At 39.5% G+C, this 17,324-nt stretch overlaps 1 protein-coding gene across 3 annotated transcripts in view; it reads right to left on the reverse strand.

The window, feature by feature from the left end:
* The window catches only part of GABRG3 (gamma-aminobutyric acid type A receptor subunit gamma3), a 529,212-nt gene that overhangs the window by 475,038 nt on the left and 36,850 nt on the right, over positions 1 to 17,324 (reverse strand). For all 3 annotated transcript variants that reach the window (XM_042840838.2, XM_065591293.1, XM_005283299.5), the window contains exon 3: positions 15,805 to 15,872. In XM_042840838.2, coding sequence (XP_042696772.1) covers positions 15,805 to 15,872 — 68 coding nt within the window. The remainder of the gene's footprint in view (positions 1 to 15,804; positions 15,873 to 17,324) is intronic.

A 17,324-nucleotide genomic window follows, 5' to 3' on the forward strand; every position in this document is an offset into this window, starting at 1 on the left:
TTAAAACATATTTCCCTATGTATAATAAAAACTCCTTACATACTGTCAGTATATACATTTCACAATGCTATTAATGATCTGGCTTTCATTTAAGATGTCATATAGACACTCTGTAGATAAATATGAAAGCAGTGTGCTAGGTGTAGTGAGTTTGTCAGTTCTCAGGGGAGTTGCTGTTATAGAACACTGAACCCTTTGCCAGTTGGCACCAAGGGGCTCTTAGGGTCACAGATATAAAAGAGGGGAGGGTTATAGTTTTTCACAAAAAGGGACATATAAAGTGCAGTGTTCTATCAGGGTGCATTGTAATAGTCAAAACTGATGGGAGGGAATTCCCCAGTGAATTGTTTGAATATATCAGCAGTGAGACAAATGAGGAGTTGTTTTTTAATGTTTATTTTTAATTCTCATCTTACTTGTCTCAAAATACAGAGATCCCTATATACCTAAACAAGCATTATTATTGCATTTTTTTCCAATACAGTAAACAAACATGTTATGCAATGGATAGATTCTGTACACATTTTATGTGATCTCATGAATGAGAAGTGCTGGAAAGAAGTTGGGCTACTTTTGAGTAGTGAGAGCACCATTAAATGCGGATGGTAGGAACACCCACTAAAGCCAACCTAACTCTTTCTTATGGTTTAAATTGGTGCAGAAACGCAATCCCCTTCCCCACATCCAAGATCTGTCAGTTCACAAAAGACCTCTCTATTAGATTTCATTGAGATGCCTTGAGTGAGCGGGTTTCAGCATCAGGCGCATTAGTAGAATGCATATCATGTTATTAGGGCCAGATCCTCAGCTGGTGTAAAATGAACATAGCTCCGCTGTCTTCTTTCAGAACTCGTATGTCAGAGTACCAGAACAAGTGATATTTGAACAGGAATAGACTAGAACCCACTGTGTAACTCTACTATTACTACTCATACTATGTGTTACACCAGGGGTCGGCAACATTCGGCACGCGGCTCGCCAGGGTAAGCATCCTGGCGGGCCGGGCCAGTTTTATTTACCTGCTGATGCGGCAGGTTCGGACGATCCCGGCCCCCACTGGCTGCGGTTCGCCGTCCTGGGCCAATGGGGGTGGCGAGAAGCGGCGTGGGCGAGCGATGTGCTGGCCGCGGCTTCTTGCCACCCCCATTGGCCCGGGACAGCGAACCGCAGCCAGTGGGGGCCGCGATCGGCCGAATCTGCCGCGTCAGCAGGTAAATAAAACTGGCCCGGCCCGCCAGGATGCTTACCCTGGCGAGCCGCGTGCCAAACTTTGCTGACCCCTGTATTACATAGTGATTTTTATCTGTAGCTCTCAATCCACCTTACAAACGTAGCTAAGTATTACTCTCCCTTTACAGACGAGGTAACTGATGCACAGAGAAGTTAAGTGCCTTGCTAAAGGCCATGCAGTAGTCAGATGTGGATTCACTGCATTAACTCCTTAGCTTGCTTCTTATCCAGAAAACTCAATGTTTCCTTCAGTGCTTTGCTCTTAAATTTTGTTAATATCTAGGTATTTATAGATGAACATTACAAAAAGAATGAGGTTTTATTAATAGCCAAGATGTATCATGACTAATGGATTAAAAAAGGCATAGTATGCTTGCCTGGCAAAAGAAAAGCTACTGTATAAATATTGTTTTACATCCTTCTCTAGGAATTTATAATCCAGGAACATTTCCATTGAATCAAGTGTTTATTAGGCAAGGCCATTATTACCTATGCTTTGTATGCTGAGTTTTCTATATAAAATGCAAGTCCTGCAGTCCACCTACTGAAAAATTTCCTATTCATAGAACTTGGAGTTTAGCCTGTATAAAGTCTGCAGCTTCAAGGACAGAAGCAGTGAACAAAATTGGCAAAGCCTAATATTAGGATCCTGAATTCTTATTTGAAAATACCCCAATAAAAGGAGCCTGGATTCAGAGGAGATGAGCACTATCAGATCACAATGAAGTCAATGGCAGCATTCTGATTTTGAACATACAGCATCAGGCCACTTTTACATAGGTGTTATCAGAGTTTGAAATATTTCTTATTATGTTAAATAAATACCCCTCATGAGCATTTGTTTGTTTTTTTTAAAGAAAAGTTGTGTTAGATAGGATTCCAAGTGGATTGCTAAAGTTCTAGCACTATGGAGTCTCAGTAAGAGGTGCTAAAATATTCTTCAATATACATGTGTAGAGCTAAATATTAAAAATAATCTTATTTGTATTATCATGGTGTGTCCGAGCCTGAGTCATGGACCCTATTGTGTTAGGCACTGTACAAACACAGAACAAAAAGTTGATCCCTGTCCCAACGTTGTATTGTCAGTGATCTTTAAATATTTGTTCTCCCACTGTTAGCCACGCAGGTGCTGGTATTCATCTAACAAGTAAGATAGGAGTATTTTTTAACAACACTAATGCCAGGTCTATACTAGGTTTGTAGATACAGCTTTACTGACAAACACTTCTGGTGTGGACTCAACTTATAACAGCAAAAGAGCGATTTTGCAGTATCGCTTGTAGTAGGAAGAGAGCCTGAGACATAAGACCTTTCCTGACCACACAGCATTAATTCTAATAAGAAACCAGCTTTCATTGAACAAGTGTACCAAAGTATGGGTACTGGGCTGGGATTCCCCGACCGTTACACATCCCCTACATGTATGCCCCTAACAATGGACCAACTCAGTGAATGGCAGGTCTTTCCGTTCCTTCCTAGGCTAGACAAAGACACTCCCTCTAAAGTACATCTTTATGCCCCAATACAAACAAGTTACGTACTGCCCCTCTGACATAGCTACCGCCCCCTGAAGTGGCTAGTTATTACCCATCACCTTGTACATGTTGATTCAATGAAAACATCTTTATTATTTACTGTCATCCTGACCTTATCTTTTAGGAAGGGTCAGTGTGTTCCTGTTATACTTGGGGAATGCTTTTGTACCATCCTTAATATCGAAATGTTTTGGTACCACTTGATATTGGAATGTGTTTGCATGAGTACTCTGTGCCTAGCCCTTCTTAGGAATGTGTATTTCGGCAATATTAGCCTTGTTCTTGCCAGATTCCATAAGCAGGTCCTCACAGCTTCTCTTTGCTTTATATATGTAAAGCTTTAACTACTACTTTAGCTCAGACCTCAGGCCTCTGATACAAGGGCTTAAGTCTCAGGCTCTCTTCCTACTACATCGCTAATACCACTTCCCTGAGGCCAGGTCTACACTTGGAAAGTTTTAATGTTATTTTTATACTGGCACAGTGCTCCTATGCATGGACTTAGTTTATTCCAGCAAAACCTAGCTTTGGAGTGGTATAGCTTATTCCAGGGACCCTGATCAAAATAAGCTAAACCTGCAAAAAGTAGAGCTGTGCCAGTATAACTGCTTCTATTAGGGCTTTTGCAAAAAAAACAAAAACAAAAAAACCCACTGCCCAACTGATGTACTATACTGGCAAAATTTCCTCATGTTGATCTGACCTAAATTGAAGAACAGTCTTCTTAATTTGAATATTTATCCAGTGCATGATAGTCCTGTTTAATCACAATAGATTTTTTTCCTTAGACTTTTTAGAAATTCTACAGATCATGTGAGCACAGTAAAAATTCTGAAGATTATTTTCCTGAAATGTTTCACTACCTCACCAGTTTACCTGTTTAGTCTTGCTACAGCTGTCAAATGCTTATTGTTTTACTTTTCTGTTTCGGTTAGGCTGCTCCCAAGATATGTCTAGTGTCTTTAGTGAGACCTCAGAGGGTTTCTACATTTGTTTTGGCTCTCCCTCTCTTCTTATCATTTAACAGAACTGTCCAGATGGCAAAGAAATAATCAGCCATATTTACATACATACAGTGTCATACACCAGAGGATTAGGGAACATATTGCAGAGAAAATAATGAAGATAGACTTAGCAACTTTCAGGTTTGCTCAACCAGAAAGTTCTTATCCATTCCTTCACTCAGTATAGAGGTCAGCCAAAAAAGTCATGAACATTGTGTGAAAGAGGAAGACAAGTGATGACGCCTCAATTTAGGAGCATTTAGGACAAATCTTTAGGAAAGAGCCAGATTGTCAGCTGGTGTAAATCAGCATGGTTCCATTGAAGCCAATAGAGCTGTGTCAATTTTCACCTGCTAAACATCTGTGTCCAAAGTTGACCTTCACAGTGGAATGAACAGTAATAGGAGTATAGTCCTGTGGCACCTTTGAGACTAACAGAAGTACTGGGAGCATAAGCTTTCGTGGGTAAGAACCTCACTTCTTCAGATGCAAGTAATGGAAATCTCCAGAGGCAGGTATATATCAGTGTGGAGATGTATCTCAGACAATGGTCAGACCCATTGTTGCCTGCACCTCATGCAGTCATTTACACCAGCGTGAATGCGGATCACTCCTTTCCAGTTTAGTAGCATTTTATATCTCCTCCCCTCTCCTGGCAGTGGAATAAATGAATACACAAGGTGAAGACAATGGGGAATATGACGGAGTATACTCTGGACTGAGACAAACTTTGTGATTTTTGTTTTTAATTGCTTATCTTTCAGTATGGAATATTTTAGGAAAATGTCTCAAATTTATCCATGGCATAATTCTATTAACTTCCATGGAAATTCATGTGGCCTTTTATGGATAATGTTCTGTTTTAATCATTGCATATAGGTATATGCATAAGTTCTGAGCAAAGGCAAGATCACCTACTGCACCCTACTTGGACCTCTGTGTAAAGCCCTAGCTGAATCACAAATAAAAATGATTGAGTGGACTGAATTTATTCTACATTGTTGGGCCTGATTTCAAACTAACACTGAAAGGAAAGACATAAGCCTACAGTATTCTGACCAAACAATATAGCTTGATGGCTCATCTCAGTTTCTAATGAACTAATGTTTGCATAATGCATGAAGCCCAATTTAGGGAAATTGAAACTACTTTGCCTTAAAGATGGCCAGATGTTTAGCAAGCATGTGATCAAATGACAATTTCACCCAGAGAAATGAAGACCAAGACTGAAGCCAATTAGTAATGCAGGAGGAAAACTTTCATTTCCATTTGCAGTGCAGAAGACCTGCTGATAGCTCAGTGCTCTCCGTTTCAGTCATCAAAAGCAATAAAATTAAATGACTGACATTGTTAGACAGAGAGATGTTTGATTACCCTTTGAGTTTGCTGGATAAGAAGCAAGCTAGCAAATTTATTGGCCTCAGCCACCCTCCATAAACAGGGATTGCAAAAGATTAATACTTTATTACATGACAGAGGTCAGTATCCATTGACTACTAGCTACTGTTACAGGAATGATGGATTAATTTAAGAGTGAAATTCACTGGCTCTGATGGTTACAGCAGAAGTCTGGAAACCTAGAAGTTCCTCCTTTGTTTGTAGTCTCAGTTACTCAGTACCTAGCCAAAGTGGGGAAAGTCACTTGGTCTTCTTGTGCCTCAATCCATCTGTAAAAGAGCTACACTGGAAACCACAGTTGGAGACAAGGTTTTCTAGGTAAAAAGAGCTACTCTAAGGGAGTTGGCTGCCTAGTCCTTCAAACATTAGTGAAAAATCCCACCCTCTTATGCTGAGTGACTCAGAAGATGCAACCTCACTGCATTTGCCTGAGGGAGACTTCCCTGGCTAAACGGGCTTCTTTCAGACAATGAGGGCCTTAGTCTGAGGACGTAGTCTAGAACATGACAACGAGGAAAGTCACACAGGCATAACATGAATCCTGCCACTAGCTGATTACATGAGCGAGGGTATGGCCTCTATTTGGAGACCAACATCCAGTAGCAAATGTTTAACAGCTACACAATGGGAAAGGTAAACCCCGAGTGTCTGTGAAATAGCCCAGGTGGATTATAAGTGGTGATCACATCTAAGATTCAATAGATCATAGTTACTGACAGAGATTGAAGGTAGAAACAGCAGTTTTTGAATACTGCATATAGACCTTGCCCAGCCCAGCATGTCGACTATGTGAATGTCCAAATAGAAATGTGAGAATGATTAACAGCTGTATGACTTGGCATCATTATAATGTATCTAACTATTTTAACTTATAAAAATAGGATTAGAAGGTTACAAAGATCCCTGCTCTTCTCTAAAGAGAGAGTGAAGTAAAGCTCTGAAAACTAACAGCCACCCCAGTTGAATTTTAAGAGCATTTTGTGATAAAGGAAAGGATGAGGAGGTGTAGCTCAAAGGCATGTAGCAGTTGTATAGGAGGGAGAAAAGTTATAAATAGGCTCAGTACTTAGCAACAATTGAGTCAAGTCCTCCCCCTTTTCAGATCCAGAGTCAAAGGTGAACAGCAGTCTCAATGTTGGGATGCACCTGAACTGAAGTATCTCAGAATGATTGCACTTTTAGCTTAGCCTGTTAGAAGCATGCTGTGAAACGGTCACTGAAAAAAAATCAAGGCTGCTTTTTCAGGCTGCCATGGGAGTAGTTTCATCCCCATCAGTGGAAGGGCAAGTCACTAAGATTTCCAACAGGTTGTCCATCAAACAGTTCATATCCGGAGCCATCTCTTTACATGTGATAGATTTTGCTTTTCAGAGATGTGAACATTTCACCAAAGATGCTTATAGTTTGCAAGATTTTAATTTTATTTTTTGTGTGTGTGTGGAGGAAGCCTCTAAATTTTGCTCCATTATAATGTGAGGGTGGTTTATCCAAAATCATGTAGCTTCACACCAAACCTGCTGGGCCAAATTGCCCATTCCCACAGAAATACCATGGAAATCTAATGGAAACTCCACAAAGGTCTAACCTCACCAGCTACCTTCTAGTCTCAAGTCAAGTAGAAAGGGTTTGAAATGTTACAACAAGGAAAGGCGACAGAGGGATCCAGCAGAGACCTAGGTTTTGTGGGGAGGCCAGTGGATCCAGGATGCACTAGTATTATATGCAGCAGAACTGCTTCTGCCTTCGAAGTCTAATCAGAAGAAAGAAGCCTCTCAAAGAGATGGGGACAGGCAGGTCTAGCAGCTCCAGAATTGGCAGCAGCAAGAGGAAAATGGCCCTTTGAAAACATACAAAGAACCTGGAAATTATCAGCAACTTTCAAGCCTGAGGGGCTTCTCTCCAAATCTGAGAAAGTAATAAATCACCGTAATGCTCATTTGTAATGATACACGTCTGACTTTTAGCGAAAGCATGGTGGAGTCTGGATATGTCAATGCCTTTGCAGAAATGGGAATCCCCGATATTCTGTAGATTTTTAAGTTTGCAGGGACAAAGCATTCATTATATTCCTTAATTCAATAGAACCACCCAGGAGAACTAGTTGATTTGTACAAGAGTAACACTGACTGAGCACTTGTGACTCAAGGGACACTGTGTTAACTAAAAGTTTGAAATGTGAATGAAATATAGTTCTTCCAGTTTTGATATGGAGCCATGAGAGACTAAATGAAAAGTTGCCTGATTAGATGGGTGACATTCTGTCATACAGAAAGTACAAAGGGCACCCAGATCCTCTGGGTTTGATTTAATTTGAGGTCGATAAGAAAAATGAAGGATATTCTTTTGATTTTTTTGAGTAGTTGGTAATTGGAACTGACTCCCCTAGCAATAGAATATACCATAACAAACAGAATATTCTGAGATTCATTTGAAGATTTGGGACCATAGTCTACTCAAGTGCTCCATCAATTGCACTGTTGTAAACCCAGAGGGACTCTATTGACTCCATTACTTTAGATTTAAACTGGTGTGACCAACACTTGACAATGTTGTTAATAGTTTAACATTAATTGCCAAATATCATTAAGGAGGACAGTTACCAAACTACTAGTCTCCATTGTAATGTAATGCAAGCCCACTACTGAATGGTCCTATACCCAAAAACCTTTGATACAAACACCTAGAATGTGCAGTGCACCAATAATCAAGGTTCGGTTTTTTGGGAAAGCTTGATGCAAGATGTAAAACAAACTTGGAGTTTGTGGACAGCCAGGAATCAAAGTGATCTAGGCAAGGAGACTCAGAATTTACCCAGTGGAAAAAGCATAGCAGCACAACACCCCATCCAGCAATTTTATCATAGTTTTCTGAATTAAGGAAATGATCCACAAGCTGTAGGTGAGATGAGAGTGTGGATTTAATTGGCATTCACTAGATGAGAAGGACACAAACCCTGTCTTGTTCTTACCCAGGCATTGCTCAAGTATGAAGAAACTAACATGTCATCCTGATTCTGCCTCAGCTATTTCTGTGTTGCCCATTTCTGTTGAGATTGTGCAGTCTGGGCTTCTTTTAATTGTCATTAAAAGTCATTTATACAAAACTAAGATAAATTGAAAATACATATTTGACTTTCTGCATTTAACAAAAGAATCAGATAAAGAAGGTTTGACAGATAGGAGATGGGTCCAGTCCATGGAAGTCCATGAGCTCTGGATCAAGCCCTAGATTAATAGCACTAGACCCAGTAAAATACTTAGGGATATGCTTAGCATCTTCATCCCATTAAACTCAGTGGGACTACTCATTTAAAGTTAAACACAGATTTACAATGTTTTGCTGGACTGGGGTCCAGAACAGGAGCTTGAAAATTTGATGAACTATACATCAAGTTTATTTGAGAACAAGCCCTCCAGCATTTTTCATGAGCTGAACTCATTAAGTAAAACAAACCAACCAACCACCAGTTTTCCCACAAGTAGTTACTGTGCGGGGAGGAAATGGAGGGAGACCTCTGCAGAGAAAATGAAACTCCAAGCTGCAGGATAATGACTGACACAGAGTAGTTCTGCTGTAGAAGTTGTATCTAAAAGAAGCTGTGACAGATTCCTGTAACATCCTGAACCAACCTTATGGAATTAAAATGAATGTTATTGAATTAAGGTTAATACCTTTGGAGTACATTGCCTTAAAAATACAATGACAAGCATAATTGTATGTACTCTCTCTAGTAGGAGGGGAATGCTTAGGTGCTTTGAAGCCATCCCCGTGGTGAGGTTTGCATATACTAGTTCAAAGTGGATTCTCCAAGGTCCAACAGACAAAAAGGATTTTGGGATAAATAGCCTGGTTTTAAACTGGATCAGGACCTTCTTCCTGATCCAGCAAACGGACAGTACCCGTAGTCCCTGGAGGGCCCCATTTCTTAGAGCAGGTTTGGAAAAAAATGGGCCTGCTAGAATCCATGTTAGGGTCGAGGTGAATTCTGTTGAGCTTATTAAAATGTTTAGGTTCTTTTAATATGTTTTCTCTGCAATGCTTTTTACCTAAGAATAAAAGAGGGTTGTACAGAAAGTGCTGTGTGGTGCCATATAACTAGCATTTAGACCTGTTAATCATTTCTGAAGAGAAAGCAAGCAGGTGTCCACGGGTAACCTGTCTGTGCAGGGAATAACAGTGAAGGCAGGGAACTGTGAAGCCTGGAAATACACCAGTCTGAAGGGGGAGAGACACAGGTCTCCATCCAGAAAGGCAGCAGCTGGAAGCCTGAGAACAGTTGCCCTGGCTGGACCACTGAGGGGAAAATACAGGCGCAGTTGCTCTGGACTATGACAGATGCCTATAAAGAAATTATGTTATATTTTTTTTAAAAACTCAGTAGAGGTGTGGGGTGGAACACAGTCGTAATTGCAATTTTATTTGAAAATAGGTTTGCTTTAGTACATTAAGTTGGGCAGATGATGTTTCCATAGTTGCAAATGCTTCAATGGTATATTTACTTTGAGTAAACAGGTGTAGAGACTAAACATGCAATTAGAAGTTCAGACTTCATTACAAGCCATAGATAGTATTTGAGAGGCAAGTGTCTATTTTCAGACATCTTTAAAAAAATACCTAGGGTGTCTGTGGAGAAGAAAAGAGAGCATTTGGGGACTTTGAAATTGCAGTTCAAAGAAGTCTATCAATACATTAAAGGGCATACGCGTGTAAAGAATTGGCTTTATTCTATAACACTGAACTGTGAACAAAGAGGAAATAGAGCATACATAAAGATATGAGGAAGCAGACTAGACAGTGGACAAAAAGAAGGTGGTGATAAAAAGCACAAAAGAACACTACATAAATTATATTTTCAAATTGTATGAGAATAAATGAGTGAGCATTTATCCAATGGATAAGCGATAACTTTATGAATAGATAATTATAGGTTCCTCACATTCTCAAATACCTTTTTTACATGCAGCTGCACTGAAATAAGATTTTGGGTACTACAACCACAGAGAGGTAGAGCTGCAGCCTTTTCTCATCTCAGGCTGTGACCTCATCCAGATGCTAAACAAAGTTAGGCATGTCCATTGTATGTATACAGACCTGATTTGGTTTTCTAGGGACTGAATTGCCTATAGGGTAGTACTGTGTTTCTTTCTGTCTTACTGAGCTTCTTGAAGAGGAAGATGTTGGGGAATAACAAATACATTCAAGAATGTTTCCTGAATTATGTCTCAATTTCAACTTTCTCTGTTTCTAATTCATTCAGGTACAAGCCTAGGTCATACCTGAAGAAAATGTACCGTGTGGTGCCATTTTAAGCTTTAACATGTATAAAACAGTTTATGACTATGCTAGGGGTAGGCTATTTTGTGTCAAGGTCCAAATTTTTTGGTCAAACTACAGTCAAGGACCAGACTCCAGAAAATATAAAAAATAATAAGTAAATAAAAAGATTTCAGGGTCCATTCAAAAGCATCTGGTGGTCCGGATTTTGCCCTATGGTCTGCCTATTGACTATACCTGCCCTATGCTGTTACTGAAAAGAATGGGATTTGATGCAGATGCATCTATTTCCTGAGCATCATTTTGAAAATGTAGCACTAAAACTGACTAAAACTGTGATGTGGAATTTGAAAACTATATTTTGAAACATCAAACATAAAGGAAACATTTTTTTAAAAACTAACAGGAATGTTCCTAATGTTAATGAAAGTTAGCTTGCTTCACTAGGAGGGGGGTCTTCTAAACTCATTCTTTTTATTAAGACATAGCAATGCTCTTAAATAACAGTAAAAGTTGAATAAGTTCCTGTGAGACATCAATACCACATCTCACAAGTCAGAATCTCTAATGACATTTCATCATTAATGGCCAGTGATGGGTTTCTGTAACTTATCTGTATAAAAAGATAGGATAATAAAGTTAAAGGGATATAATAATCACATGGAAAGTTCTAATATGGTTTTATATTAAATGCCTTGTGGCAATTCCTTAGGCAGCCAGCTGATATATCTTTTAACAATCACAGTTCATGTTCCTTTTTTCCCAGTATGACTTATTTATAAAATTGACTTTTTTTAAAAAAATGCTCCCTGAAGATTTTACATGGGTGTGGAGATTCTACATTTCAAAGTATTTTTGTATAGCTCTGGTTACTACTGTCACTTTACATAAGCCTTCTACTGCTGGAAAAATTCTTTTTTGAAGCTAATGCCACCTCGGACAAACTTTCTGCATCACTCCATTGGATTGCTTTTCCATTTATCCTCAACTTCTCTTTCTGTTTTGACTGTGCCCAGTAATTCCTCTGCTATTTAATATTAGCTCTGCCCAGATTGCACCCCAAAGATCCCTCTTGCTGAGGGGCCCTGGACACACAGATCCCACTGCCTTCATAGAATGGGGGAAGTCACCTCTATGGCACTGACTCAGATTTGATAAGACCCTCTGTAGGGCCAATGAGCTGCAAGTAGGAAGGTGGTCATTGTCCTCTCAACTCTGCGAGGACTCCATTCACTACAGCTTGAAGTCGTAGTAACCCCCGAGTGGAATCTCTTCCTTTGTATTTTAAGAGCAGGAGACAGAGGTCCAAGATCAGGCACCAACAGAGGCACTCTTTTTATATGGTCCATATTTTATATATTACACACACATCTGTATCTATAAAATAGAAGCCATGTTGACAGACCCATGGGAGAATAGTTGGGGATTAGTAGACAAACAGAAAGACTTGGCCCGTAGCTGACCCCCAAAATCTTTCTTTTATGGAGGCTACTGCTGCTCTTGGCACTAGCCTGGAGCAACCTTACAGTCAGGATAGCACAAGGACTGCAGTAGTGTGCAATACTGTTTTCCTCCTGTGCAAGGGCACAAAGAAAGGGAAGGCTACCTTCCCACCATTGAAGTCTCAGGGCTAATCAGTATCTGGCTCCTAACTGTGCCTGTTTTCAGCCAAAATACATCAACCTTGCTGCCTATTTAAATGACAGTTGTGGGAGCTGCTTTTTGGCTGTATTACATGCAGATGCAATAAATACAGTAGACTACTCAACTGCAGCCCAAAATAGAAAGTTAGCTACTGGCCCAGTTTAATATCATACTAGTTTAGACTTCCTGCAGTAAGAAACTCCTTGAACAATTTCAGGACTGGATAGGATTGTGATAGGTTACTCAAGTTCCACTAGAGATAAACTACTACCCAGGAGTTTGGGGGCACCCATCAGACAACTAATTACATAGTTAATCCCTACCCATTCCGAGCCTACCTAGATGGTTTATAACTCACAGTAAAGGGGTAATATATAAAAAATGGATCTTGCTGGCTGGTTTCATGTCTACACTGAGTTAAGTAGTTCCAAAAATGCAGGATTGCAGTCAGAAATTTTCTAAAGCTTCAGCTTTATTAGTTCATGTTATGGGCAGGAAATGTAGATGAGCTCTTTTGCTTAGTCCCCAACCTCTAATCAATGCTCTGTGGGCAGAGGAGGACCAGCCCCATTTTAATGGTGGTAGGGCCAGAGGGATGATCACCCCACATGAAGATTTAAGAAAGGAGCACAGCCTGGAGCTGTATTACCTTTTCACCATGGCCCCTTCCATTTTGGGAATCCTCAGATCCTTTAATGGAGATCCTGGGACCAGTTGGGGAAGCATTGGTAGTGCAGTGAATGAAGATTTGGGATTGAGCTGCTGGGGGCACAAAGCCTCCATGCAGGTGGCCTTGACCTCCTGACACATCCAGGTGTGTCTCTGGGTGTCCTCCAGAGTCAGAGGACAAACTCCGCCCCCAGGGAAGATTCCTTAAGGGGATCCCCACTGATATTTCCTCCCCTTCAGATATCTAATAGGACTCCAGCCCTGGGTTGAGTATATTCGCTTTCCTATCATGGACGCAGGTATTCACATTAAATTCATTTCATACTGTCTCTGTAGTAGTCATGTTTTGTCAGCTGTTTCCTCATTTTTTTCTCCATGTGAGTGAAAAGGGAATTTGCATTTATATTAAGGTTTGATCATAAGCAGGACAAAGGTATGTACTTCTAACAAAACTTGATCTACAAAATTTGCTCAAATATTCAATTGAACACCCATTGCTCAGATTGCTTTGTAATTTAAGGAAGAGGGTTTTACCCCCTAGATTTCATCTACAGGATTAAATCACGAATGAAACTTGATATATACATAAGTGGCATTTGAGCTCTAGGAGAGCAATATACAATTTAACCTCAGAGTGGTGCAGGTTAAATAAAAAGCAACTAAGAGTTATGGTTGGAAGACAAAAGCAGGTTAACTCCTTTCCACCACCTGTTGGTGAGCTCATGCTTGAGATACTGAGGCGGATGGAATCTAATTTAACCTGATTTTCTTTGCCCAATAAGAAACTGTTTGGCAGTTACCTTTACAGAGTAGCTCAGTATTTACTAACTTGACAGCTGTGTGATGGAGGGCTGGAAGCCACTGTCAGGCTGAGAACTAAGGAAAGAGCTGGAGGTGTGTGCCCATGACGACAAGAATGATGCTTTTCCTGAGTTGGTCTTCTCCTCAAACCTTATCTATTTACCCCACAATACAAGCTCAGTCATCTTCTTGCTCTACTGAACATAGCTTTCAGTGTTTTTACTTATTACTCTACTGTATTTTATATAGACGGAATACTTACCACATGTAGCAAGGCTATGTTGTTTGTAACTCTGTATCGTTACATGAAAACAATCTACTTTATAAATATCAACATGCCAGCCACACTCCAAATATTACACAGCCACATTTGGGGATTTTTTTTAAAATAACTGACTTCTTAATGTATTTCCTCACCAGAATTTCATGAGGTACTCGGAATTTGGGCTTAAAGCATAAGTAAGCCAGGTGTGGTTATACTGTAGCATAAATTGACTTCCAAGTACTGCTGGCTCACTTGAAGTGGTTTTTTCTTTTCCATCCCCTTAGTTTGGGCAGTTCCTATAAAATTTTGTTAATCCAAGTATTTTGTGACAGAAGATACATCTACATCTCCAGCAGCTCAGAGCAAGGAAAAGGAACTAAATAAACCTTTCCAACCTAATAAGTCAGTTGTTCACTTTTCTCATTCCCCTTGTGCAGGGCACACACAAGATACATACTGCAGTAATGTGAGCCAGAGGAATGCATGCAGAGGAGATCCTCCTGTAGACACATTCCTCTGAATTGTAGTTGGAGGAAAGATAATTATCAATTTAAGAATAACACAGATGCCTCCATTGTTTCACATTCTGTGCTTCAACTGAAGAAATATAACCAAATGTTTCACTCTCTCGCAGAGTGTGACACTATGAGATGTTCCCAGTACTGATTATTTGTTCCATCTTCACTTGCCAAATCTCCCATTTGCACAGAGTCTCGTGTTTGGATTTTTTTTTAAATATACATTAATAAGCCGTTGAAAAAAGGCATTGGCATTCAAACTCAGAACAATGGTTTCAAAACTCAGCCCCCCTCCCCAGTAAGCTAGAAGAACAATTACACTTATTGTTTAATATTTATATTACAGTTGCACCACACAGAGCGCAATCAAATTTGGGTCGTTGGCTAGGTTTTGAACACACACAATGGAATTCCAACTGTCTGCCCTGAAGAATTTAAGTAGGAGATTTTAGATGTGAGCAGATCAAAATATTAGCAAACCTCCTTTCCCCCAATTCCTGCCCCCATTTCTGAACCACATAGGACAAAATTCATCCTTCCACACAACAGAGAGAGTTTGGAATCCATGAATTGAAGCCAAAAGTTGTGCCACAAAAACAATCCAAGCCTATGTAACTATGTCAACATCAAGATAAAGAAGCACAATTTATAGTATTTGTCACTGCAAAAACTGAGCCCTTTCCTGAATGTTAAACCGTCTGTTAACAGTGAGCTAGAAGAGAGTTTTACTTCTATGATTAGATTAGGTCCAGCATAAACCAGTGGTATCAGACACACGAGCAGTGTCTCACATGCCTTCTGACAGTTCTGCGTTCCCTGGCTCATGCAGACAGTACAACTAAAGATGACCTTTTCTTCCAAAAGCTCAAGGGGAAAAATGAAGGACACTATTCTCTCATTGATTTATAGTACAACACTGGAGATCTGATAAACTCATGTAAATAAATGCACTGATAGAGTTAATACTGATTTTGATCCAGAGTTAACTCAACACTTAAAGCCAAATCTTACATATATATTTCTATACAGGGACATATTGTGAATACCTGGCTTATTTTTAAGATGAACATTAATTTTACATAGACATGTTTCTATTTAATTTTAATTTCCTGTATTCCTAAACGATATTATTTAAGCATCACTTGCAACATTTTCCTGGAAACAGGCTTGTTTCATGTGTGTCTTTCTGAACATCATACTTTTATCATTCAAGATATAACAGCATTTTATGACAGGCAGCACTCAGCATGATACTGCTGAGTTGGTTTATGTCTCCTCGGAAAGGCACAAAAGTAGAACTATGTCTAAAAAGTAGAACTATGTCTGCTGACTTATTTCTCACTGCTTTCAATCAAAACATCTTATCCTAGTGACATTTCTCCCCCCTCCCCCCCGCTTTCAACAGCAAGTATTGATGCCAAGACAAGCAGTCCAGATAAAATCATTGTTAGCAAGACACTTACCATATTTATTGATGACACTGGGCCAATGCTGTTAACATAAATGTCAACATCAATAACTGTTGGTTTTACTGTGGAAGAAAACAAAAGGCAGCATTTAATACCACCCTGTGGAGGACACAGCTCATCATGTTAAACTTTTTCATAATTACAGATACCCATCTTTGATTAAAACCAAAAAACTAACAAACAAAACAGCTCATACATTTTGAAGAACTGGCAAGGTTCCTTTCTATTATGCTTGCTGCATATGTACTCCCTGCTGTAAATTATAGCCCGGGTCAGTTTCTCTTTATAATCTCTGTTTATCTCAGTACCAGCATGGAAAACAGATTTTTTGTGGTTATACAATGGCCCAGATTCAGAAACTAGGCTATAAGGCATCCAAACTGATTTAGCTTACAATTTCCTCCAGTCCCCTCTTCATATAAACTACACGGCCTTCCCCCATGTGCTTGGCTATCCCAGGAAACTCCTTCTAGACTTAGGTCTTGTCTACACAAGAAAGTTGCACTAGTTTAACTAAAAAAAATCAGTTATTTAAACTGATTTTGTTCAGCCAGAGCAATCCCTCCCACCTCATTTTGTTTAGATTTAACTGATTCATAATCGACTTAAACTAACCATGTTTTAAACCCACATAAGATAGCCTTTTGCACTGGTTTATCTAAATTGGTTTAAAGTCACATTTAGGTAAGCTGGTGCAGCTCTCTCATGTAAACGAGGTCTTAGGCTCCCTCAGACTCAGGGGGCTAAATTGAGATGTGATTTGGTTCATTAACAGGCCACCTTAAAGCCACTACTTACCTCACTCCACTGATGACTAAGAGCATCAGTGCTGATATAGGTTACATGGCTAGAAGCCAAGCTTTAAATAAGGTAGGGCTACTTTAAGTGGGTTGTTCCCATCCTATGTTAACTTACACTTTCTTCTATCTCCTCAGCATGCAAGTTATACCAATTCAGATACCAGTTGTATGATAATTACTGTCTCTAAGGGATCCTACCTTACACCACATTTCTGAATTTAGCAAATTGTATGCATCGAATCATAGAAGTGTAGGATTGGAAGGGAGCTTGAGAGGTCATCTAGTCCAGTCCCTGCACTCATGGCAGGAGTGAGTATTGTCTAGAATGTAGATAATATGTAGTATTATCTTGCATGTAGAATGCAAACAATAAATGAGGTTTTAAAAGTGCTTAGCTATTTTTTTTTAAGTTGTGCTTATTTCAGTATTTATGAAATAACTGTCAATTCCTGTCAATCACCATTACAATAAACTTATAAAAACAGAAGTTTCTATGAAAATACAAAAGACAAACATTAAAATGAGCAGAAATAGAAACCCAAAGACAATAAGCCCTGTCTATAATTCATAAAGTGGTTCTATACTGTTAGAAAAGTGTGGTATGTGACAGTTTGGGTTACTTAAGGTCAGAAATTTTGTCTAAAGAATTGACTTATGGTGATAAAATTCAAATCCTGCCTACAGCAATCAAAAGGAAATCTGAACTCAGTTGAA

This window comes from Chrysemys picta, chromosome 1, assembly GCF_011386835.1.
Source record: "Chrysemys picta bellii isolate R12L10 chromosome 1, ASM1138683v2, whole genome shotgun sequence".
Lineage (NCBI taxonomy): Eukaryota > Metazoa > Chordata > Testudines > Emydidae > Chrysemys > Chrysemys picta.